General features: G+C 42.3%; 2 protein-coding genes across 5 annotated transcripts in view; one reads left to right on the plus strand and one right to left on the minus strand.

Moving 5' to 3' along the window:
• HSCB (HscB mitochondrial iron-sulfur cluster cochaperone) overlaps nt 1-25188 on the minus strand; it is a 67353-nt gene that overhangs the window by 22659 nt on the left and 19506 nt on the right. The gene's annotated exons all lie outside the window — the stretch shown is intronic.
• The window catches only part of CHEK2 (checkpoint kinase 2), a 54313-nt gene that overhangs the window by 6237 nt on the left and 22888 nt on the right, over nt 1-25188 (plus strand). For all 4 annotated transcript variants that reach the window (XR_007729266.1, XM_050806814.1, XM_050806816.1 and 1 more), the window contains exons 2-7: nt 733-1057; nt 9929-10053; nt 10172-10319; nt 14759-14849; nt 22573-22681; nt 24520-24573. Coding sequence is in view for 3 of the 4 variants with exons in the window: in XM_050806814.1 (XP_050662771.1) it covers nt 739-1057; nt 9929-10053; nt 10172-10319; nt 14759-14849; nt 22573-22681; nt 24520-24573 (846 nt within the window). In the remaining variant the exon portion in view is untranslated. The remainder of the gene's footprint in view (nt 1-732; nt 1058-9928; nt 10054-10171; nt 10320-14758; nt 14850-22572; nt 22682-24519; nt 24574-25188) is intronic.

A 25188-nucleotide genomic window follows, 5' to 3' on the forward strand; every position in this document is an offset into this window, starting at 1 on the left:
GAGTAGCTGGGACTACAGGCGCCCGCCACTTCGCCCGGCTAGTTTTTTGTATTTTTTAGTGGAGACGGGGTTTCACCGTGTTAGCCAGGATGGTCTCGATCTCCTGACCTCGTGATCCACCCGTCTCGGCCTCCCAAAGTGCTGGGATTACAGGCTTGAGCCACCGCGCCCGGCCTAATTTTTTGTATTTTTAGTAGAGATGGAATTTCACTATGTTGGCCAGGCTGGTCTTGAACTCCTGACCTCATGATCTGCCCGTCTTGGCCTCCCAATGTGGTGGGATTACAGGTGTAAGGCCCCATGCCTGGCCCCCACTATACGTGAAATTTAAATGTAGTATTGATTGTATCAATACATTTTTGGTTTCAGTCTTAATTTAAAATAATTGGACAAATGTGAGCTTTTATGAGCCCCCCAGCTCAATTTTATTGCTTTTTACTTATTCATAATCTTCAGATAATTTGTTTTTTACTTGTAGTTTATGGCTGTCAGACAAAAAACTGATCCGGTGACAATGATCTGGTGAAAAGCTCAGCCCAGAACTGTAGGTCTGGGCTGTTAGGACTTTTAATTTTTGGAGAGCATGTTAGCCCTGGGTTCTGTTCTTTTCTTTTCTTTTCTTTTCTTTTCTTTTCTTTTCTTTTCTGTTGCTGTTGTAATAGGCCCATTGTTTACTTTTTAAAGTCTTGTGCCTCGAAACTCACCTTTGTTGTTGGACACTTTCTTTTTGAGGTCGTGATGTCTCGGGAGTCGGATGTTGAGGCTCAGCAGTCCCATGGCAGCAGTACCTGTTCACAGCCCCATGGCAGCGTTACCCAGTCCCAGGGTTCCTCCTCACAGTCCCAGGGCATATCCAGCTCCTCTACCAGCACGATGCCAAACTCCAGCCAGTCCTCTCACTCCAGCTCTGGGACACTGAGCTCCTTAGAGACAGTGTCCACTCAGGAACTCTATTCTATTCCTGAGGACCAAGAACCTGAGGACCAAGAACCTGAGGAGCCTGCCCCTGCCCCCTGGGCTCGATTATGGGCCCTTCAGGATGGATTTGCCAATCTTGGTAAGACCCTTTGTTATATAGTATCATGTTTTGTTCAGAAAAACAGTTACAGAAAGTTGTTGTGTTTACCGGGTGGAAGGTTCTGATTGTGAGTTGTCCAGGTTTTTGGCACGTTGAACAAATAATTGAACATCATGCATGAACAAGCAATGAAAGCATAGATTTATTGAAGTGGAAGGCAATAGAAGCTAAAGTACATGTCGCAGGATAGGAGCAGGCCTGAGCAAGTGGCTGCAGAGCCCTGGTAGCAAAGTCTTCTGGGGTTCAAGTACCCTCTAGAGGTCTCCCATTGGTTACCTCCTATGTAGATGAAGGGCTGGCTCACAGCCCATTAGAGGCCACAGTGAACTGGACCTCAACCATTCCAAGACTGGTGGGGATTGGCGCCTTATGCAAATGAAGGTCCTAGAATGGACAAATCATAGGCCAGAGTGCAAATTCTTTTTTTTTTTTTTTTGAGAAATCTCGGCTAGGCTCACTGCAACCTCTGACTCCTGGGTTCAAACGATTCTCCTATTTCAGCTTCCTGAGTAGTTGGGATTACAAATGCATACCACGGCACTTGGCTAATTTTTGTATTTTTAGTAGAGATGGGGTTTCACCATGTTGGCCAGGCTGGTCTTGAACTTCTGACCTCAAGTGATCTGCCTGCCTCGGCCTCCCAAAGTGCTGGGATTACAGGCATGAGCCACCATGCCTGGCTGCTCCAGGAAGTTTGTGTGAATCGGCCTTAGATTCCCTGCCTTCAGACCCTATTTTCCTGCCTTAGTTAGTTGCAGCAGAGTGCTTGAGCCACCTTAGAATGATTCTGGAGTTTGAAGGTGATAAAAGGTAAAACCAAAGAGGCAGTGTTGGGTGTTGCATTGGCTGTTACCAGCTGTGGATTCCGTTCATTTATTCTTTCAACAAATATTAATTGGATATTTACAATGTGCTGTCCATCCAAGGATCTGAAGGTAGCTTTGGACCCTCTTCCTAGAAAAATGCAGATTCATGCAAACTTGCAAACATTATCCCCTAATCACAAAAGCTTCACCAGTTAACCTCTGCTGTGGTTTGCCACAGCTTCAGAGAATCAGAGCTGTTCAGAATAGAGATGGCTATTTGTTGACTACTTGTTATTTGTTTTTGTCTCAAAATAGTCAACCTTGTGATTTAAATATGTTGACCCTTTCTGACACCTCCTGGTTCCAATAGTAAGTTTCGCTATGCATATGTTTAAAATACACATGTGTGTATTTTAAAATTGCCAGGCGTGGTGGCTTATTCCTGTAATCCCACTACTTTGGGAGGCCAAGGCAGGAGGATCACTTGAGGCCAGGAGTTCAAAACCAGCTTGGGCAACATGGCAAAACCCTGTCTCTACTGAAAATACAAAAATTAGCCAGGTGTGGTGGTGCATGCCTGCAATCCCAGCTACTCAGGAGGATAAGACATGAGAATTGCTTGAACCTGGGAGGCAGAGGTTGCAATGAGCCAGGATTGTGCCACTGCACTCCAGTAAAAAAAAATAGTGTTTTTTTTTTCTTTTCTCTTACATTACAATGACCTCTTTACTAAACACATTTGAACTTGGCATTAATAGGGTAGAATATATTAATATAAAGAAATGAAGGACTGGTATATCATTTTGTGTTTTGTCACTCACCATCCTTGTTTTATTTCATGTCTAACTTTGATGTCTTGAAAAAACTGTAAAAAATGGAGAAACAATACACCTGCATTCTACATATACAACTTTAAATTTATAAGTAGACACTCGAAGCTATTTTTTACCCATTTAAAATATATTTTTTCAGGCCAGGCATGGTGGCTCATGACTGTAATCCCAGCACGTTGAGAGACCAAGGTGGGCGGGATCACTTGGGGTCAGGAGTTCAAGACTAGCCTGGCCAACATGGGGAAACCCTGTCTCTATTAAAAATACAAAAATTAGGCCAGGCGTGTTGGCTCACGCCTACAATCCCAGCACTTTGGGAGGCCGAGACGGGCGGATCACCTGCGATGGGGAGTTTGAGACCAGCCTAACTAACATGGAGAAACCCCGTCTCTACTAAAAATACAAAATTAGCCGGGCATGGTGGCGGGCTCCTGTAATCCCAGCTACTCAGGGGGCTGAGGTAGGAGAATTGCTTGAACCCGGGAGGCAGAGGTTGTGGTGAGCTGAGATCGCACCACTGCACTCCAGCCTGGGCAGCAAGAGCGAAACTCTGTCTCAAAAAAAAGAAAGAAAAAAACAATTAGCCGGGCATGGTGGCAGGCACCTGTAATCCCACCTACTCAGGAGTCTGAGACAGGAGAATTGCTTGAACTTGGGAGGTGGAGGTTGTAGTGAGCTGAGATTGTGCCACTGCACTCCAGCCTGGGTGACAGAGCGAGATTCTGTCTCCAAAAAATAAAGAAATAAATAAAATACAATATATTTTTCAGATAGGCCTATAGGTTTAGATGAGTGGGAAACAGAAATGGTGAGAAAGGGCTAAATGGGATACATCACCTTTAAAAGTGAGAAAACAAATAGGCTGGGCGCAGTGGCTCACAACTGTAATCCCAGCTCTTAGGGAGGCAGAAGTGGGAGGATAGCTTGAACCCAGGAGTTTGAGACCTGCTGGGCAATATAGTGAGACCCCATTCTCCACAAAAAGGAAAAACAAAAAAAGACGAGTAAACAAAGAGCCTGATTGGATGACCAGCATAAAGTAGATGCTGAATACATAGAGGCTGTTTATTATTATTATTTTTTTATTATTATTATTATTATTATTATTATTTGAGATGGAGTCTCACTCTGTCACCCAGGCTGGAGTATAGTGGTGCGATCTTGGCTCACTGCAACCTCTGCCTCCTGGGTTCAAGCGATTCTCCTGCCTCAGCCCCCTGAGTAGATGACATTACAGGTGCCCACCACCATGCCCGGCTAAGTTCTGTAATTTTTAGTAGGGACGGGGTTTCACCATGTTGGCTAGGCTGGTTTCAAACTCCTGACCTCAGGTGATCTGCTCGTCTTGGCCTCCCAAAGTGGTAGGATTACAGGCGCGAGCCACCACGTCTGGCCAAGGCTATTTATTATTATTATTTGTTAATTATTTATACCTATGTTTTCTTCTAAAATTTTATAGTTTTAATTCCTTTTTGTTTGTTTGTTTATTTATTTTTTTTGAGACAGGGTCTCGCTGTATTCTAGGCTGGAGTGCAGTGGCGCAATCTCGGCTCACTTCAGCCTCTGCCTCCCAGGCTCAAGCAGTTCTCCCACTTCAGCCTCCTGGATAGCTGGGACCACAGATGTGCACCACCACTCCCAGCTAACTTTTTGTATTCTTGGTGGAGATGGGGTTTCATCATGTTGCACAGTCTGGTCTCAAACTCCTGAGCTTAAGCGATCCATCCATCTCAGCTTCCCAAAGTGTTGGGATTACAGGCATGAGCCACAGTACCTGGCCTAGTTTTAGCTCTTATGTTTAATTAAGGTCCTTTATTCATTTTGAGTTTTATTTATTTATTTATCTGTTGAGACAGAGCCTCGCTCTGTCACCAGGCTGCAGTGCCATGGTGTGATCTCGGCTCACTGCAACCTCCTCCTCCCAGTTTCAAGCGATTCTCCTGCCTCAGCCTCCCAAGTAGGTGGGATTACATGCTTATGCCACCATGCCTGGCTAATTTTTGTATTCTGAGCAGAGATGGGGTTTCACCATGTTGGCCAGGCTGGTCTCGAACTCCTGCCCTCAGGTGATCCACCTGCTTCAGCCTCCCAAAGTGCTGGGATTACAGGCGTGAGCCACTGTGGCTGGCCTACTTTTTTATTTTCATTTTTTGTAGAGACAGAGTCTCGCCATGTTACCCAATCTGATCTCGAACTCCTGGTGTCAACTGATCCTCCTGCCTCAGCCTCCCAAAGTGCTGGGATAAGAGGTGTGAGACACCATTCCCGGCCAGTTTTCAGTCTTTTGTCACTAAGTATGATGTTAGCTGTGGGTCTTTCCCTTTTCCTTTCCCCTTTCCCCTTTCTTTTTTCCTTTCCTTTCCTTTCCTTTCCCCTTTCCCCTTTCCCCTTTCCTTTCCTCTTTTCTTTCCTCTTTCCTTTCCTTTCTTTCTTTCCTTTCCTTTCTTTCTTTCCTTTCCCTTTCCTTTCCTTTCCGTTCTGTTCTGTTTCGTTCCATTCCGTTCCGTTCCTTTTCTCTTTCCCCTTTCCTTTCCTCGTTTCTTTCCTTTTCTTTCCTCTTTCCTCTCTTCTCCTCCTCTCTTCTCTCTCCTCTTTGATATCTGAAGACTAAGCTGTGGATGTTTCATAAAAGTTCTTTCTGGGCCGGGGGCTGTGGCTCGCGCCTGTAATCCAAGCACTTTGGGAGGCCGAGGTGGGCGGATCATGAGGTCAGGAGATCAAGACCATCCTGGCTAACACGGTGAAACCCCATCTCTACTAAAAATACAAAAACAAAACTAGCCGGGCGTGGTGGCAGGAGCCTGTAGTCCCAGCTACTTGTGAGGCTGAGGTGGGAGAATGGGGTGAACCCGGGAAGCGGAGCTTGCAGTGAGCCGAGATCACACCACTGCACTCCAACCTGAGCCACAGAGTGAGACTCTGTCTCAAAAAAAAAGAAAAAAAGAAGTTCTTTCTGGCTGGGTGCTCTGATCCTTTCTCCCTATAATCTCAGTGCTTTGGGAACCTATGGCAGGAGAAGTTCTTGAGGCCAGGAGTTGGAGACTGCAGTGAGCTATGATTGCATGCCATAGAGCAAGACTTTGCCTCCAAATTAAAAATAATAATAATAATAATAATAAATAAATAAAATAAAAGCTCTTTCTTAGGTGAAGGAATTTCCTCCTATTCCTAGTTTTCTGAGTATTTTTTATTATAAAAGGGGGTTGAATTTTGCCAAAATTTTTTTCTGTGTCTATTTTCCTGTATTCTATTGTTATTGTGTATTATATTGATTGGTTTTCAGATGTTAAACCAACCAAGCTTTCCTGGGTTAATTCTTATTTGGTCATTTGTAATATTTTTTATGTGTTGCTGAATTTAGTTTGCTACTGTTTTGTTGAGGATTTTTGTATCTATATTTGTAAGCGATATTGGTTTGTGGTTTTACTGTCATGTCTCTGTCTGGTTTTGGTGTGAGGATATTGCTGGCTTCATAGATGAGTTGACAGTGTTCCCTTCTGTATTTCTTCGAAAAGTTTGAGAATAATTGGTATTAGTTCTTTACATATTTGATAGAATTTAAAATGAAGCCAGCCATGTGTTTCTTTTTTCTTTTTTTTTTTTTCTGAGGCAGGGTCTCACTGTGTTACTCAGGCTGGAGTGTTACTCACAATCACGTTTCACTGCAGCCTTGACCTCCCAGACCCAACTCCTACCTCAGCCTCCCGAGTAGCTGGGACCACAGGCATGTGCCATCATGCGTGGCTAATTTTTTTATTTTGATAGAGATGGGGTCTCCCTATGTTGCTCAAGCTAAAGTGAGGCTATCTGGGACTGCATTTTCTTTGTAGGGGATATTTTGATTACTCATTCAGTCTTTTGTTTTGTTTTGTTTTTTGGAGACAGAGTCTCTGTCACCCAGGCTGGAGTGCAGTGGCACGATCTTGGCTCACTGTAGCCTGTGCCTCCCAGGTTCAAATGATTCTTGTGCCTCAGCCTCCAGAGTAGCTGGGACTACAGGTGTGCGCCACCATGCCTGGCTTAATTTTTTTTTTTTTTTTTCATTTGTAGTAGAGCTGGGGTTTTGCCATGTTGCCTAGGCTGGTCTTGATCTCCTGAAGTCAGCCAGTCCACCTGCCTTGACCTCCCAAAGTGCTAGGATTATCATTCAATCTTTTCACTTCTTATGGGTATATTCAGATTTTCTATTTCTTCTTGTGCTAGTTTTGGTAGTTTGTATCTTTCTAGGAGTTTGTCCATTTCACCTATGTCATCTAATATTGTCACACAATTGTTCAGTTATTCTTTTTAAATAATTTTTATTTCTGTCAGATCAGTAGTAATTACCTTTCTTATTCTGATTTTAGCAATTTGAGTCTTGTCTCTTTTTTTCTTGTTTAGTCTGTCTGAGGTTTACCAACTTGCTGATCTTTTTAAGTAACTAAATTTGGATTTGTTAATTTTCTTTTTCTTTCTTTCTAGAGACAGGGTCTCACTCTGTCACCCTGGAGTGAGTGGTGCAGTCACAGTTCACTGCAGCCTTGACTTTCAGGCTCAAGTGAACCTCCTTCCTTGGCCTCCCAAAGTATTGGGATTACAGGCCTGAGCCATTGCGCCCAGCCCATATGTAATTTTGATAGATCTTGCTAAATTGTCCTCCCTAGACAATTATAGACAACGTGAGTATAAATTATATTCCCACTGGCAATGTATGGGAGTACCCACTTTTTCATACCTCCTGCCAGCACAGGGTGATATGAAACTTTTGAATTTTTGCCAATCTAATAGGTAAAACATGAAATCTTAATGTGTTTTTGATTTCTAAATTTTCTTATATTGGGTTAGCTTGGCCACCTTTCATATGTTTGAGCCAGCTGTATTTCTGTTTTTTGTAAATTATCTTTTCATATCCTTTACCCATTTTTCTACTGGACTGTTTATCTTTTTCGTTGATTTATAGGAACCTAACATTTATTAAGGAAGTTATTCCTTTTCCTGATAGGAGTTGCTAATATTTTCCCTAGTCTGTCTTGCAGTGAACATTTAATTGCCTGCCATGTACAATATCCTAAGTGCTGGAGTTGTACTGTTAAACAAGAGGTCTCCAGCTGCCCTCCTGGAGGTTATGTTCTAATGCAGGGAGGTGGGGAGAAAATATACAAGTAAGCAAGGTAATTTCTAGTCATGGCCCATACTCAAAAAGAAATAAAACGGGATAACATTATGATAACAGGTGAGTAATGTTTATATAACAAGCTGAGTGGGAGGCTGGGCGCGGTGGTGCACGCCTGTTATCCCAGCACTTTGGGAGGCCAAGGTAGGCGGATCACAAGGTCAGGAGATCGAGACCATCCTGGCTAACACGGTGAAACCCCTTCTCTACTAAAATTACAAAAAATTAGCTGCGCGTGGTGGCATGCATCTGTAGTCCCAGCTACTCGGGAGGCTGAGGGCAGGAGAATCGCTTGAACCTGGGAGGTGGAGGTTGCAGTGAGCTGAGATCGCGCCACTGCACTCTAGCCTGGGTGACGGAGCAGGATTCCATCTCCAAAAAAAAAAAAGAAAAAGCTGAGTGGGAGATGATAGTGGAGTCCAAAAGGCAGATAGTATTGTGTAAATAGTATCTATACAAAAGGCAAGGTGGAATGAGCCATTTGTGTAGTTGGGGAAGAAGTGCTAAGACCGCAAGGCAGATTGAACCCAGCATTCTTGGGGGCAGTGAAAGGAGGCCAGTGGTGCTGGGTGTCATGAGCAAGGGGAGAGGGGTATGAGGTGGGGCTGGAATGGTGGCAGGGGCCAGACCTTGAGCATCTATTAGGCCGTAAGGAAGAGTGCAGATTTTATGCTAAGTGTTGTGGAAAACCTCAGGAAGGTAATAAGCAGGAAGTTACTGTATTGCAAGTAATTTTCCAAGTCATTAAAAATTACTCGAGAACTTTTAATGACTATTTGTTATTTCACAGTTTTATATATATATGTATGTGTATGTGTATGTGTGTGTGTGTATAAGTACATATATTAATAGATTATAATATTATATATTATTTATTATGTATTATATATTATATGTATATATAATTAACATATTATGTAATATATAAGTTGTATTATGTATAAATATATAATTCTATTTAATGTGACATATATTGTATGTATAATAAATACAAATTATATATAATATATAATAAATATAAAATAAATATATAATATATATTAAATATTTGTTTATTTATGTTTTTGAGACAGGGTCTTACTCTGTTACCCAGGCTGGAGTGCAGTGGCAGGATCACAGCCCTTTGTAGCATCTCTTGCTCAAGTGATCCTCCTGCTTCAGCCTCCTGAGTAGCTGGACTACAGGCATGCACCACCACATCTGGGTGATTTTTTTTTTTTTTTTTTTTTTTTTTGAGACGGAGTCTCGCTTTGTTGTCCAGGCTGGAGTGCAGTGGCGCAATCTCAGCTCACTGCAACCTCTACCTCCCGGGTTCAAGCAGTTCTCTGCCTCAGCTTCCTGAGTAGCTGGCACCTACCACCATGCCCAGCTACTTTGGGTATTTTTAGTGGAAACAGGGTTTAGTAGAAACAGGGTTTCACCATCTTAGCCAGGCCGGTCTTCAACTCCTGACCTCATGATCCACTCGTCATGGCCTCCTGAAGTGCTGGGATTACAGGCGTGAGCCACCACACCCGGCCAAGTTTTTTTTTTGAAACAACGTCTCACTCTCGCCCAGGCTAGTGTGCAGTGGCGCAATCTCAGCTCACTGCAGCCTCGACCTCCTGGGCTCAAGCGATCCTCCCGCCTCAGCCTCCTGAGTAGCTGAGACCACCATACCCTACTGATTTTTTATTTTTTGTAAAGATAGGGTTTCACCGTGTTGCCCAGACTAATTTTTAAATTCTTGGTAGAGATGGGTGCCCGCTATGTTGCCCAGGCTGGTCATGAGCTCCTGGGGTCAAGTGATCCTCCTGCCTTAGCCTCCCAAAGGGCTGAGATTACAGGTGTGAGCCACTGCGCCTGGCCATGTGATTATAGATAAACTGCCATTTGTTAAACTCGTTGTAAATGTTGTTTTTTCTCTCCTGATTTTTAATCTTATAAAATCTTGATAAGCAGACTGATAATTCTGATTGCCTTCTTAGGCTATTTTCCTACAATTAGCATTTATGACCAATTTTTAAACGTTTGATATATGAAATTCAACAGCTGTCTGCTGCTTGCTTTTGTATTACAGAATGTGTGAATGACAACTACTGGTTTGGGAGGGACAAAAGCTGTGAATATTGCTTTGATGAACCACTGCTGAAAAGAACAGATAAATACCGGACATATAGCAAGAAACACTTTCGGATTTTCAGGGTAGGTAACAAATACCCACGTATCTAGGAGAGCTGGTAATCTAGTCATTGTTTTTAGGTATTTTCCCACTATAAATCTCTGCTGTTCAAAGTTTGAAATAAAATGTTCTCTGTTTTAGGAAGTGGGTCCTAAAAACTCTTACATTGCATACATAGAAGATCACAGTGGCAATGGAACCTTTGTAAATACAGAGCTTGTAGGGAAAGGAAAACGCCGTCCTTTGAATAACAATTCTGAAATTGCACTTTCACTAAGCAGAAATAAAGGTAATATTATTATCTTATGGTTACTGGATTTTTTTTTTTTTCCACTCCCTCATAGGAGGAAAATTTGTCCTGTCCTTACAGAGTATGGTTTAAGTGAGTAAAGATGAGTAAGTTGCCAGGCGCAGTGGCTCACACCTGTAATCCCAGCACTTTGGGAGGCCGAGGCGGATGGATCACCTGAGGTCAGGAGTTCGAGACCAGCCTGACCCACATGGAGAAACCCTGTCTCTACTAAAAGTACAAAATAAGCCGGGCATGGTGGCATATGCCTGTAATCCCAGCTACTCAGGAGGCTGAGGAAGGAGAATCGCTTGAACCCAGGAGGCGGAGGTTGCGGTGAGCCGAGATCGCGCCATTGCACTCCAGCCTGGGCAACAGGAGTGAAACTCTGTCTCAGAAAAAAAGATGAGTAAGTTAGCATTCAAGATTCAACTTTGCCGTCCTAGTTGCATTGTTAAATTTTGAAAAAGTTCCATCCAGACAGATTTTTAAGGTTTTAAGGTTTAATTGGTTTTATGTAATGCCATATACTGTGTTTTTTTTTAAATTTATTTATTTTTTTTATTTTTTATTTTTAATACGGGGTCTTGCACTGTCACCTGGGCTGGAGTGCAGTGGCGCAATCTCGGTTCACCGCAGCCTCCGCCTCCCAGTTTCAAGCGATTCTCCTTGCCTCAGCCTCCCAAGTAGCTGGGATTACAGGCACCCGCCACCACGCCCAGCTAATTTTTTTGTATTTTTAGTAGAGATGGGGTTTCATTATGTTGGCCAGGCTGGTCTCGAACTCCTGACCTCGTGATCTGCCTGCGTCAGCCTCCCAAATTGCTGGGATTACAGGCGTGAGGCCCCACTTGGCCCATATACTGTTAATTGAATTATCATGGTGATTAAAATAAGTTATAGTTCATTGATTGATTCAGTTTATACCACATCAGTCTTAGATATCTATGAATTGTTGTTTCAGGCCATTAATTCATTTTTCCTTCCTCTTCACCTCATTCTTTCCTTTCTTCATTTTTTCCATTCATTTTTTTCTTTCTTTCTTTTTTGAGACATGGTCTCACTCTGTCACTCAGGCTGGAGTTCAGTGGCACTGCAACCTCTGCCTCCCAGGCTCAAGTGATCCTCCCACCTCAGCCTCCTGAGTAGCTGTGACCACAGACACATGCCATCACGCCTGGCTAATTTTTTGTATTTTTGGTACAGATGGAGTTTCACTATGTTGGCCAGACTGGTCTTAGACTCCTGAGCTCAAGCAATCTGCCTGCCTTGGCCTTCCAAAGTGCTGAGATTACAGGTGTGAGCCACCACGTCTAGCCCCATTCCTTTATTTCTGTATACATTTATTGAGTTCCTTTTATATACCAGGCGTTAGGATATGGGTGCTTCTGTAAGAGGCTCACTTTAGAGCATCTACCTTTGTAAATACTACATGGTTATCCTGTGTAAGTGGAGATGTTTATTAGCATCATCATATAAGCATCCAGTTCTTTTTTTTATTTGAGACGGAGTCTCGCTCTGTCGCCCAGGCTGGAGTGCAGTGGCATGGTCTCGGATCACTGCAAGCTCTGCCTCCTGGATTCACGCCATTCTCCTGCCTCAGCCTCCCGAGTAGCTGGGACTACAGGCGCCCGCCACCACGCCTGGCTAATTTTTTGTATTTTTAGTAGAGATGGGGTTTCACCGTGTTAGCCAGGATAGTCTCAATCTCCTGACCTCGTGATCCGCCCACCTCGGCCTCCCAAAGTGCTGAGATTACAGGCGTGAGTCACCGCGCCCGGCAAAGCATCCATTTCTAAAACTATGGAAATAAAATCTGAAATGAACAATTGTTTTTCAGGGTAATATCTAGAAGGGTATCTGACAAAAACAACCATAGAGTTAAAAGTAGCTCAAGGTGATCAGACAAGAGAAATACTATTTTTCTTTAGTTAAAGAAACCATAGAGCTTCCCAAACTTATCTGAGAGTCGAATGACTTGGAGGGTGTCTATGTGTGTGCAAGACATTTTGAAAATAAGGGTTCCTACAAGTACTCTTCTCTAGATTCTGGTAGGGATTTAAAAAATCATGCCTCTAGGGGCTGTGGCATGAGCCTGTAGTCCCTGCTACTCAGAAAGGTGAGGCTAGAGGATCCCTTGAGCCCAGGATTTTAAGGCTACAGTGAGCTATGATGGTGCCTGTGAATAGCCACTGCCCTCCAGCCCGGGCAACATGGTGAGACCCCGTCTAACCAAATGAAATAAAATCATGCCTAAGGGATTTTCATGCAGTCAGTCTTCAGTCTGGTATCTTGGAACTATGTCTATATTGGGCGTCCTGAAGTACATTTTATGATTAACTTAGTTTTCCCTGTTTCCGACTATTTTGTTTTCTCTGTGATAGTTATAGTCAGGGCAGCTGCTTTGGGTTTTGCTGTTTATGAGTGTGTAGGGGAGGTGCAACTGGGTGCTGAAATTTGGACTGTCCTCTACTTGACAACCTGTGTACCACCTTTTTCTCATTGGTCTGCTCAAAGGGCACTTTTCTTCCTCTTTTTAAAAAATTAAATAAACCTTTAAACATTTATTTAATAGATAAAAATTACAGGTTGGCATGGTAGCTCATGCCTGTAATCTCAGCACTTTGGGAGGCCAACACAGGAAGGTTGCTTGAGCCCAGGAATTCAAGACCAGCTTGGGCAACATAGTGAGACCCCATCTCTACCAAACATAAAAAAATTAGCTGGGCATGCTGGTATGTTCCTATAGTCCCAACTACTTGGGAGTCTGAGGTGGGAGGATTGCTTGAGCCTGGGAGGTCGAGGCTACAGTGAGTCATGATTGCACCACTGCACTGTAGCCCGGGCAACAGAGTGAGAAGGTGTCTCAAAAATACATAGATATTTATCATGTGCAACATGTTTTGAAATATGTATATATTGTAGAATGGCTAATTTGAGCTAACTAACATGCATTACCTCACTTACTTATCTTTCTTTTTTTTTTTTTTTTTTTTGAGACGGAGTCTCTCTCTGTCGCCCAGGCTGGAGTGCAGTGGTGCGACCTCGGCTCACCGCAAGCTCTGCCTCCTGGGTTCATACCATTCTCCTGCCTCAGCCTCCCGAGTAGCTGGGACTACAGGCGCCTGCCACCACGCCCAGCTAATTTTTTTTTTTTTTTTGTATTTTTAGTAGGGATGGGGTTTCACCATGTTAGCCAGGATGATCTTGAGCTCCTGACCTTGTGATCTGCCTGCCTCGGCCTCCCAAAGTGCTGGGATTACAGGTGTGAGCCACCATGCTCCGCCATCTTTTTTTTTTTTTTTTTTTTTTTAAATAGAGAAAATACTTAAAATCTACTCTCTCGGCCGGGCGCGGTGGCTCAAGCCTGTAATCCCAGCACTTTGGGAGGCCGAGACGGGCGGATCACTAGGTCAGGAGATCGAGACCATCCTGGCGAACACGGTGAAACCCCGTCTCTACTAAAAAAATATACAAAAAACTAGCCGGGCGAGGCGGTGGGCGCCTGTAGTCCCAGCTACTCGGGAGGCTGAGGCAGGAGAATGGCGTAAACCCGGGGGGCGGAGCTTGCAGTGAGCGGAGATCCGGCCACTGCACTCCAGCCGGGGCGACAGAGCCAGACTCCGTCTCAAAAAAAAAAAAAAAAAAAAAAAAAAAAAAAAAAATCTACTCTCTCAACTGATTTTCAAAAATACGGCCAGTATGGTGATACTTATGGCCTGATTTTCATTGGGATATTTACTTGCCTAGATCATTTTTTCTAGACTCAGACTGATTGATTTTTTTTTTTTTTTTTTTTTTTTGAGATGGAGTCTTGCTCTGTCGCCCAGGCTGGAGTGCAGTGGCCAGATCTCAGCTCACTGCAATCTCCGCCTCCCGGCTTCCCGCCATTCTCCTGCCTCAGCCTCCCGAGTAGCTGGGACTACAGGCGCCCGCCACCTCGCCTGGCTAGTTTTTTGTATTTTTTAGTAGAGACGGGGTTTCACCGTGTTAGCCAGGATGGTCTCAATCTCCTGACCTCGTGATCCGCCCGTCTCGGCCTCCCAAAGTGCTGGGATTACAGGCTTGAGCCACCGTGCCCGGCCTGATTGATTGCTTTTTGATTCTGGACCTGTTGTAAATCTGCATGGGCATTTTATATTGGTGTAATTGATTAAATATTCTGAGGTCAAGGAATGTAAATAATGTTGTGTTATGGATTTTTTGCACTAGTTTTAGAGTGATGCTTATAGTTCCATTGAAGCATAAAATTTGACTATCATTTATTTCTCAAGGGCTTTATAATATGTATTAGCCTACTGAACTAATTTCCTTAATGTTACATGTTAAATGTAATTAAAAACAATTTTAATATTCCATATGACTAATACATTTTAGAATCAGTTATCTCCTCTTGTAAATAAATTAATGAAACCCATTTCTACTCTTTTTTTCCTTAGTTTTTGTCTTTTTTGATCTGACTGTAGATGATCAGTCAGTTTATCCTAAGGCATTAAGAGATGAATACATCATGTCAAAAACTCTTGGAAGGTAAATTATTTTCTTATATAACTGCGCTTAATTTTTTCCCTATACATTTGTGATTGGTAGTTTCTAATTTCTGATTTTATAACACTTATTATGTATTGATAACATTTATATGGTATCTATTTGTGTATTATTTTTTATTTATATTTTTGTGAGTTATTTCACACAGTCATTTTAATTTATTTTTATTTTATTTCTTTGTGAGACAGAGTGTTGCTCTGTTACCCAGGCTAGAGTGTAGTGGCACGATCAGAGCTCACTGTGGCCTTGATCTCCCAGATCAAGGGAATCAGGCATGCAGTACCATGCACAGCTAATGCGTGTTGTTTTTTTTTTTAGAGTTGGAGTTGCGCTGTGTTGCCAGCTCTGGTCTTGAACTCCTGGGCTCAAGTCATTCTCCTGCCTTAGTCTCCCAAAGTGCTGAGATTAGTGGCACGAGCCACCATGCCTAGCCAAGTATTTCTTTTTTTATTTCCTCTGTGTGTGTGTGTGTGTGTGTGTGTGTGAGAGAGAGAAGGAGAGAGAGACAGAGAGACAGAGAGAGACAGAGTCTTGCTCTGTTGCCCAGGCTGGAGTGCAGTGGTACAATCTTGGCTCACTGCAACCTCCACTTCCCAGGCTCAACTGATCCTCCCACCTTAGCCTCCCAAGTAGCCGGGACTATAGGCTCGCACCACCATGCCTGGCTAATTTTTGTATTTTGTGTAGAGTTGGGGTCTTGCCATGTTGCCCAGGCTGGTCTTGAACTCCTGAGCTCAAGCAACCCACCCACCTTGGCTTCCCAAAGTGCTAGGATTACAGGCATGAGCCACTGCGCCCGGCCGTGTGTATAGTATTTCACTGTGTATATATACACAACATTTACTTTGTCCATTCATTCATTGATGGACACTTAGGTCGCTTCCCTATCTTGGCTATTGTGAATATTGCTGAATTGAACATAGGAGTGCAGATATCTCTTCAACATACTGATTTAATTTTTTTTTTTATATATATCCAGAAGTGGGATTGCTAGATCATATGGTAATTATAATTTTAGCTTTTTGAGGAACCTTTATACTAGTTTCTGAAATGACTGTACTACTTTTACATTCCCACCAACAGCATACCAAGGTTCTCTTTTCTTCACATCCTCTCCAATACTTGTTATTATTCATCTTTTTGATAATTGTCATTCTAACAGGCTTCAGGTAATATGTCATTGTGGTTTTAATTTGCATTTCCTTGATGGCTAGAGATGTTGAGCATTTTTCTTTTTTCTTTTTTCTTTTTTTTTTTTTTTTTGAGACGGAGTCTTGCTCTGTAGCCCAGGCTGGAGTGCAGTGGCCGGATCTCAGCTCACTGCAAGCTCCGCCTCCCGGGTTCACGCCATTCTCCGGCCTCAGCCTCCCGAGTAGCTGGGACTACAGGCGCTGCCACCTCGCCCGGCTATTTTTTTTTTGTATTTCTTAGTAGAGACGGGGTTTCACCGTGTTAGCCAGGATGGTCTCGATCTCCTAACCTCGTGATCCACCCATCTCGGCCTCCCAAAGTGCTGGGATTACAGGCTTGAGCCACCGCGCCCGGCCGAGCATTTTTCATACATCATAATAGGTATATTTTTGATGTGTTTGATAATTATTAATTGAAATTAACTCTTTTGCCTCATGAATTTTATTGGTGATAATTATTTTAAATTTATTTTTATTTTATTTCCTTGTGAGACAGGGTGTTGCTCTGTTACCCAGGTTGGAGTGTAGTGGCATGATCAGAGCTCACTGTAGGGGCCTGAGACAGGGTTTCACCATATTGGCCAGGCTTGTCTCAAACTCCTGACTTATGATCTGCCTACCTTGGCCTCCTGGAGTGCAGTAGTGTTACCACAGCTTATGGCAGCCTTGATTTCTCAGGTTCAAGCAATCCTCCCACCTCAGCCTCCCGAGTAGTTGGGACTACAGGGATGTGCCACCACATCCAGCTAATTTTTACTTTTTTTTTTTGAGATGGAGTTTTGTTCTTGTTGCCCAGGTTGGGGTGCAATGGTGTGGTCTCAGCTCACTGCAACCTCCGCCTCCTGGCTTCAAGTGATTCTCCTGCCTCAGCCTCCCAGGTAGCTGGGATTGCAGGTGCCCACCACCACACCTGGCTAATTTTTTTGTATTTTTAGTAGAGACGGGGTTTCACCATATTGGCCTGGCTGGTCTTGAACTCCTGACCTCAGATGATCTGCCTACCTCGGCCTCCCAGAGTGCTGGGATCACAGGCGTGAGCCAACACGCCTGGGCCTAATTTTTATTTTTTTTATTGTAGAGATGAGTCTTGTTATGTTGCCTAGGCTTGTCTCGAACTCCTGCGCTCAAGTTATGTTCCTGCCTCAGCCTCTCAAAGTGTTGGGATTATAGGTATGAACCACTGTGTTTGGCCAAGACATTTTTATATTAATTCATTAAGTAAACTTACTACATGTTAAGATGGGTAACATTTATTTTTTTCTTCTTGAGATGGAGTCTCGCTCTGTCACCCAGGCTGGAGTCCGGTGGCTCAATCTTGGCTCACTGCAACCTCCGCCTTCTAGGTTCAAGCGATTCTTCTGCCTCAGCCACCCAAGTAGCTGGGACTACAGGCCTGTGCCACCACGCCCAGCTAATTTTTTGTATTTTTAGTAGAGATGGGGTTTTACTGTGTTAGCCAGGATGGTCTCGATCTCCTGATCTCATGATCTGCCTGCGTCAGCCCCCCAAAGTGCTGGGATTACAGGCGTGAGCCACTGCGCCTGGCCTGAGTAATATTTTTTTATGAAAAATAATTATTAAAATGATTAGTGAGAAGAGAGGAACTATTCGACATTTTTCCAAATTTTTTTGACATCTGGCTTAGTTAGAAGATGGCTAGATTCTGATATTTGCTTCCTCATTCAGTCTGTTATGTTGTCACATGCCACGTAGCCTCTGGAAAACTCCATATGTATGAGCTAATGAGAATGGAAAACACAAATAATGTCTTAGTATTATTCTGAACATAGTTGTGGCTTTGTGGATGCCCTGCAAGGCCTTGGGGTCCTCTTGGGGAGATCCAGTCATACTTTGAGAACCATTTCTTTAGGAAAGTATCAGGATACTGTTACCACATTACAAAATGCTCTTCAACCCCCTTCCCTTCTCACAAAGGTCTTTCTACTGATATTTTTGGAAACACAGAAGTAGAAAGTACATAAAAGGAAATAATCCTCCATATTCCTGCAACATAGTCAAGCACAGTATCCTCTTTATTATATGGGCGAAATTTTAGTTTACTGATACTGAATTCAGTAACTGATTGTGTTTCCATATTTGCACTGGTTGCTTGAAATCTCACTGTCAAACCTTTTCTTTTCTTTTCTTTTCTTTTTTTTTTTACTGAGACTAAGTCTCGCTCTGTCGCCCGGGCTGGAGTACAGTGGCGAGATCTCGGCTGACTGCAACTTCTGCCTCATGGGTTCAAGCAATTCTCTGCCACAGCCTCCCGAGTAGCTGGGATTACAAGTGCCCACCACCACACCCGGCTAATTTTTGTATTTTTAGCGGAGATGGGGTTTCACCCTCTTGGCCAGGCTGCTCTTGAACCCCTGACCTCAGGTGATCCACCCGCCTCGGCCTCCCAAAGTGCTGGGATTACAGGCGTGAGGTAATCCCAGCACTTTGGGAGGCCGAGGCGGGTGGATCACCTGAGGTCAGGGGTTCAAGAGCAGTCTGGCCAACAGGGTGAAACCCCGTCTCCGCTAAAAATACAAAAATTAGCCGGGTGTGGTGGAGCATGCCTATAATCCCAGCTACGTGGGAGGATGAGGCAGGAGAATAGCTTGAACCTAGGAGGGGGAGTTTGTAGTGAGCCGAGATCGCGTCACTGTACTCCACCCTTGACAACAGAGTGACAATGTCTCAAAAAAAAAAAAAAGTATGAGGCTGAGTATGGTGGCTCATGCCTGTAACCCCAACACTTTGGGAAGCTGAGGCAGGCTTCAGTTTAGGAGTTCGAGACCAGCCTGGGCAGCGGGGTGAAATCCTGTCTCTAGAAAAAAATAGAAAAAGTTAGCTGAGCATGGTGGGCTGCACCTGTAGTCCCAGCTACTTGGAAGGTGGAAGTGGGAGGATTACTTGAGCCCAGGAGGTGGAGGCTACAGTGAGCCGTGATCATGCCACTGTATTCCAGTCTAGGCGATAGAGTGAGACCATATCTCAGAAGGGGGAAAAGTAAAAGAAGAAATGTATGGAACTCGATGTTTTCCTAAGGGAGGATTTAATATGAATTCTCTAACTTGTAGCAAATGACAGAAACTCAACTCAAATGAGTCAGGTAAGATAAAAAATTTACTGGCTTTTGTAACTGGGAAATAGAGAGCCAGGCTGGGCGCAGTGGCTCATGCCTGTAATCCCAGTACTTTGGGAGGCCGAGGCAGGCAGATCACTTGAGGTTAGGAGTTTGAGACCAGCCTGGCTGACATGGTAAAACGCCGTCTCTACTAAAAATATAAAAATTAACTGGGTGTGGTGGCATATGCCTGTAGTTACAGCTACTTGGGAGGTTTAGGCAGGAGAATCGCTTGAACCCAGGAGGCGGAGGTTGCAGTGAGCTGAGATGGCATCACTGCACTCCAGTCTGAGTGACAGAGCAAGACTCTGTCTCAAAAAAAGGGGGAAAAAAAAAAAAAAGAAACAGGCAAATCCTTACTTCAGGCATGGCTAGATCTAGGAGGTCTTTAGGCTTTTACTTCATGGTCTTTGAGTTCTGATGGTCTGGTTGACTGCATCTGAGAGCTCTCACAGCGTCACTAGGGCTCTAGCTCCATCTCTTGATTCGGCTGTTTGTTGCCTTCCTATAGAATTGTTCTATGTGGCAGGAAAAATGTCTACCAGGAAGTGCAGATTGATATTTTCTTTGTCTAGAAACTACAGCAGAGAGAACTCTCTCTCCCAATGTCAGCATTTGATTTCAAGGGCAACTCTGGCTGTATGTGTGAATGAATGACAGGGTGTTGCTTTGTTTCTCAGGCTGGAGTGCAGTGGCATGAATGATCACGGCTCACTGTTCCAGCTCAGTTTTAGTTATGTAGCTATCGTGTGTTTCTAGGAGTAGGGATTGTGCCACAGTAGACCCCCAGCTAGAGCTGCATGAACTCAGGGAGGAATTCCCGGGCAAAGAGTGACTGTTTCCAGGAGAAGGGAAATTGGAAAGTGCTTTGAGCTGATTTAAAAAAGAACAGTTGTGTGGACCCTTACCTCATATCATACATAAGAATTAATTCAAAGTGGAACCAAGAATGAAATATAAGAGGTAAAACTTTACAACTCTGGGAAGAAAACATAGGAACAACTCTTCATGACCTTGTATTTGGCAGTGGTTTCTTAAATAAGACACAAAAGCACAGCAACAAAAGAAAAAATAGATAAATTAGACTTAAACAAAATTAAAAACTTTTGTGTCTCAAAAGATACCTATCAAGAGAGTGAAAACACAACCAACAGAATGATAAAATATTTGCAAGCTCTATATCTGATAAGGGCTTATGTCCACAATAGATAAAGACATCTTAGAATTCTACAATAAAAAAACAAACAACCTGCCATTTAAAAATGGGCAAAGGCACTGCACTCCAGCCTGGGTGACAGAGTGAGATCCTGTCTCTAAAAACAACACAAAAAAAATGGGCAAAGGGCTTGAATAGACATTTCTCTCAAGAAGACATACAATGGTCAAAAAGCACATCAAAAGATGCTGAATATCATTAGTATTAGGGAAATACAAATCAAAACCACAATGAGATACTACTTCACAGCTACCTTCTAGGGACCATAATAAGGAAACAGAAAATAGTAACTGTTGGTGAGGATGTGGAGAAATTGGAACCCCTGTGCACTGATAATGGGAATGTAAAATGGTGTAGCCGCTGTGGAAAATAGTTTGGTGATTTCTTAAAAAGGTAAACATCCGAGCTCTATGAGGCATAAATAACAACAACAAACAATAACAGAAAAAGGTAAACAGAATTATCATGTGACCCAGAAATTTTCCCTCTAGGTTTATACATTCCCCAATTTAAAAAACAAGTGTTCAGGCTGAGCATGGTGGCTCACGCCTGTAATCCCAGCACTTTGGGAGAGTGTGGTGGGTGGATCACTTGAGGTCAGGAGTTAGAGACCATCCTGCTCAACATGGTGAAACCCTGTCTCTACTAAAAATACAAAAATTAGTTGGGCGAGGTGGCACACACCTGTAATCCCAGCTACTCAGGAGGCTGAGGCACAAGAATTGCTTGAAGCCAGGAGACGGAGGTTGTAGTGAGCTGAGATTGTGCCACTGCACTCCAGCCTGGGCAACAGATCGAGCCTATACCTCAAAAAAAAAAAAAGCAAACAAGTGTTCAGACAAAAACTTGTACATGAACGTTCATAGCAGCTTTAGTCACAATGAAGAAGTCTAGTTTATCTATTTTTTTTCTTTTGTTGCTTAAGCTTTTGTTGTCATATTGAAGAAACTACTTAGAAAAGGTAGAAACAAACCAAATAATGTCCATCAGAAGGTGAATAGATAAACAAAATATGATACTTCTATATAATGGAATATTATTCAGCTGTAAAAAGGAATGACGTACCACAAATGTTATGGCATTACGCTAAGTGAAAGAATCCAGACACGAAAGGCTATATATTGTATGATTTCATCGATATGAAATATTCAGAATAGGCAAATCAATACATAGAGAAAGCAGATTAGTGGTTGCCAGGGGCTGGGGGCTGGGGGCTGAGGGCTGGGGACAGGGTAGAGTAAGGAATGACTGCTTAATTGCTTATAGGTACAGGGTTTCCATTTGAGCTAATGAGCAAGTTCTGGAATTAGATGCTGATGGTTGTAGAACATTGGCAGTGTACTTAATGCCACTGAATAGTATACTTTAAAATGATTACAGTGATACATTTTGTGTTATGTATATTTAACACAATAAAAAAGATGTCTTGGTAAACCCTCAACTCGCCCGTTCAAAACCCACAATAGTTATAATAGTGTACTTCATAATGGATAATTGATGCCCTAGTAGCCATTCTCTTGGGCTGACCCAAGCTTTGGAGGACAGATCCTACTCAGGATTAACTGTGTTCTGGGTAATGGCTTGGAGAGCATTCCTCTTCCATGAGTAGTATCCCAATTAACTGCAAATCTTTGTGAGAGGTTGCTGCAAGTAGGCTAATTGTGTAATACTTTTGATTTCTTAGGTAATCAGATTTGATTTAGGGTGCAACTCATGCTGTGAACTGCTTATGCACTTCCTTTTAAGATGGAGAATAAGAAAGAAAGAAATATATCCATTAAAGTTACTCATTTGCAGATTCTGTTTACTGTTATTTGTTTGGGGCACTCATGACCAGGGAGGGCTGTTTCTAGTTAATGTTTTTCTGACCTCTAGGATAAGTAGTTTTTCTCTCATTTTTCTCTTAGTATCTTTCTGGGAATTTCACAATCCAGGGCTGCAGTAAGACACATGTTTGTATCACTCAGCTCAGAAATGGAATTTGGAGCTGACTTGGTGTTTTTGGCTGTTAAGCCCTTGACATTTTACATTGGTGAAGTTTCACTGTGTCCTCTGCAAACAGGGACAATGGAAAGGTTGTTATATGGAATGTCTGTAAATTCTAATACTCGAAGTGGACCCAGGAGTGGTAGGTCTCATAATTAAAAACATTCAGACAATCACTGTCTTTGTTTTTCCCTCTAGTGGTGCCTGTGGAGAGGTAAAGCTGGCTTTCGAGAGGAAAACATGTAAGAAAGTAGCCATAAAGATCATCAGCAAAAGGAAGTTTGCTATTGGTTCAGCAAGAGAGACAGTAAGTACCAACAAAAGGCTGCTCACCTTTTATTAACATGTCTTCATAACTTCCCAAAATAATCTTAGCTTGATGATTTTCAAACTCAGGAATAACCCCCTGCTTAGATGGATGGATTTGTGAGTATCAAAGAACATGGAAAATTTGGGGGCATCTTTGATTAATCTAGAAACTTTTACTTATAGATAATTCGGTTCCAAAAGTATTTAATTGTACATAATAATGAGCATAGCGGGAAGTTTTTTTTTTCTTCTTCTTCTTCCAAGTTCAAAGTTGTTACAAGATTGTTTTTACAATAAATGACAGGAAATTAGAGAAAAAAATTCAGCCATAATCCCCACTGTAACTCCACAGCTGTTTTCAGTTTTCCTTTTCCTTCTAGGTTTTGTTCAGATGAAATCGTGTTTTTAGATGGTTGAAATCATCTTGTATGTACAGTTTTGTATTTTGCTTTTCTACAAATGCATTATGGCATAGACTTTTGCCTAATACATCCTTTTTGATGACTGAGTTTTCATGTCATCAACTTTATTGTAATTTTACCATTTCTTTGGCTGATCATTTAGACAATTTCTTATTCTTTGCTGTTCTGGGTAATATGGCAGTGAGTATCCTTGGTTTGTGGATTAGCCATAGATTTTTAAATTTTTAATTAAATCATTGAAATAGCCTTTCTTTATAGCAGTCATTTATTTTACTACTTTTTTTTAATCCATATTTACTGTGTGGGAGAGATGGCCAAATGCATTGGTCTTTCCACATGTGACTCAAAAAAGTAATGTAAAACACAGCCTCTAATCACATTTTCCCTTGTGGCCAGCTGTTTCTGGCTATTATACTTTCACATTCTTTAAAGATCAATTTTTTTCCCCCCTAGACAATGCCATTCTCACATGGCAAGAGGAATTTCCTTTTTGTGTTCACTTTGTTATAGATCTTTTTCCCTATGATTGTAAGATTTGTTTCCCATTTAGGGGAGAAGAAAATACCAACTAGATTGTTAAAAACTGGGAGCAAAATTTTATGTTTTGATTTCATTATTTGAATCAGATTGGACCCTTTGTGACCATTCTGTTATCAGAGTATACCCTGACTTGGTAATGAGTTTAGCAGCTTACAGCAAGAGGCAGGCTCTTAAAATTAAACATCTGGGTTTCTTAGCTGAAGTTCATTTTACATAAATATGTAATTCTATCTCCTCTTTGCTTGTGGAGGGTGTAGCCCAGGAAGTTGAGTTACTTGATTCATCCTTTTGGAATTGTAACAGAACAACTTTAGTACCCTGAAGCCTCTTGTCAGAGTCTCAGTAAATATATGAGCCTGCTATTGAAGTTGGAACCCGTATCTGCTCTATTAGTAGAAATTTGATTTGACATTTTCTTTATGCAGTTTAATTGAACACCTTCTTGTTCATGTTTCTTTTATCATTTTAATGAATGTAAATAGTTCCATAGCCAATAAGTAGGGTTTACTAATTAAAAATGAACACAGTGGAAAGATACTTGTTTCTGACTGTGGACATTAGGGCAAGGGACTTCTGTTTTCTGAGCCTTGGTTGCCCCATCTGTAAGATGGGGATTCTGAGGCTTATGAGACATGATCTCTGTAAATAAAGAGCTTGGCACAGGGCCTGGCCATTTATTGACTGCTTACTATTTGCCAAGCATTTTACAGAGTTATTTTAGGTGAAGTATTTAAGTCATTGACCTCTGGGCTTTGATTTCTTTGTATGAATAGAGTTGGGTTTGGAACTCAGGCAGCCTTGAGTCAACTAAGTTTAACTGTAAATGTTTTTAAAAATATATTATTAATAAACTCTGTTATTCTATTTATCAAAGGACCCAGCTCTCAATGTTGAAACAGAAATAGAAATTTTGAAAAAGCTAAATCATGTAAGTATTATTGTAAGATATGACTCATACTTAGATTTATTTATCTCAAAATATGAGAAGAGTATAAAGCCTTTCAGTATAATAAAGATATTGGCCGGGTGTGGTGGCTGATGCCTGTAACCCTAACACTTTGGGAGGCCGAGGCAGGCAAATCACCTGAGGTCACGAGTTTGAGGCCAGCCTGACCAACATGGTGAAACCCTGTCTACTAAAAATATAAAAAAATTGCTGGGCATGGTGGCACATGCCTGTAATCCCAACTACTCGGGAGGCTGAGGCAGGAGAAGTGCTTGAATCTGGGAGGCAGAGATTGTAGTGAGCCAAGATCGCGCCACTGCACTCCAGCCTGGGCGACAGAGTGAGACTCTGTCTCAAAAAAAAAAAAAAAAATTAAATGAATAAATAAAATAAAGCTAATATTAACCTGGGTTCTTTAACTTATGTGTACATGTACATGCATGCCTAGTTGTCATATAGCTGGGAAGAGTTTTACCCCAAAATGTTATTGAGTGAACAATACTATATAAAGATTTCATGATTAAATAATTGCATGATATTTCTTCTGAGTTAGTTCTTGACCAAAAGACATAACAATTATTCTATCTCATAGACACA

The sequence above is a fragment of the Macaca thibetana genome, chromosome 10 (assembly GCF_024542745.1).
Source record: "Macaca thibetana thibetana isolate TM-01 chromosome 10, ASM2454274v1, whole genome shotgun sequence".
Lineage (NCBI taxonomy): Eukaryota > Metazoa > Chordata > Mammalia > Primates > Cercopithecidae > Macaca > Macaca thibetana.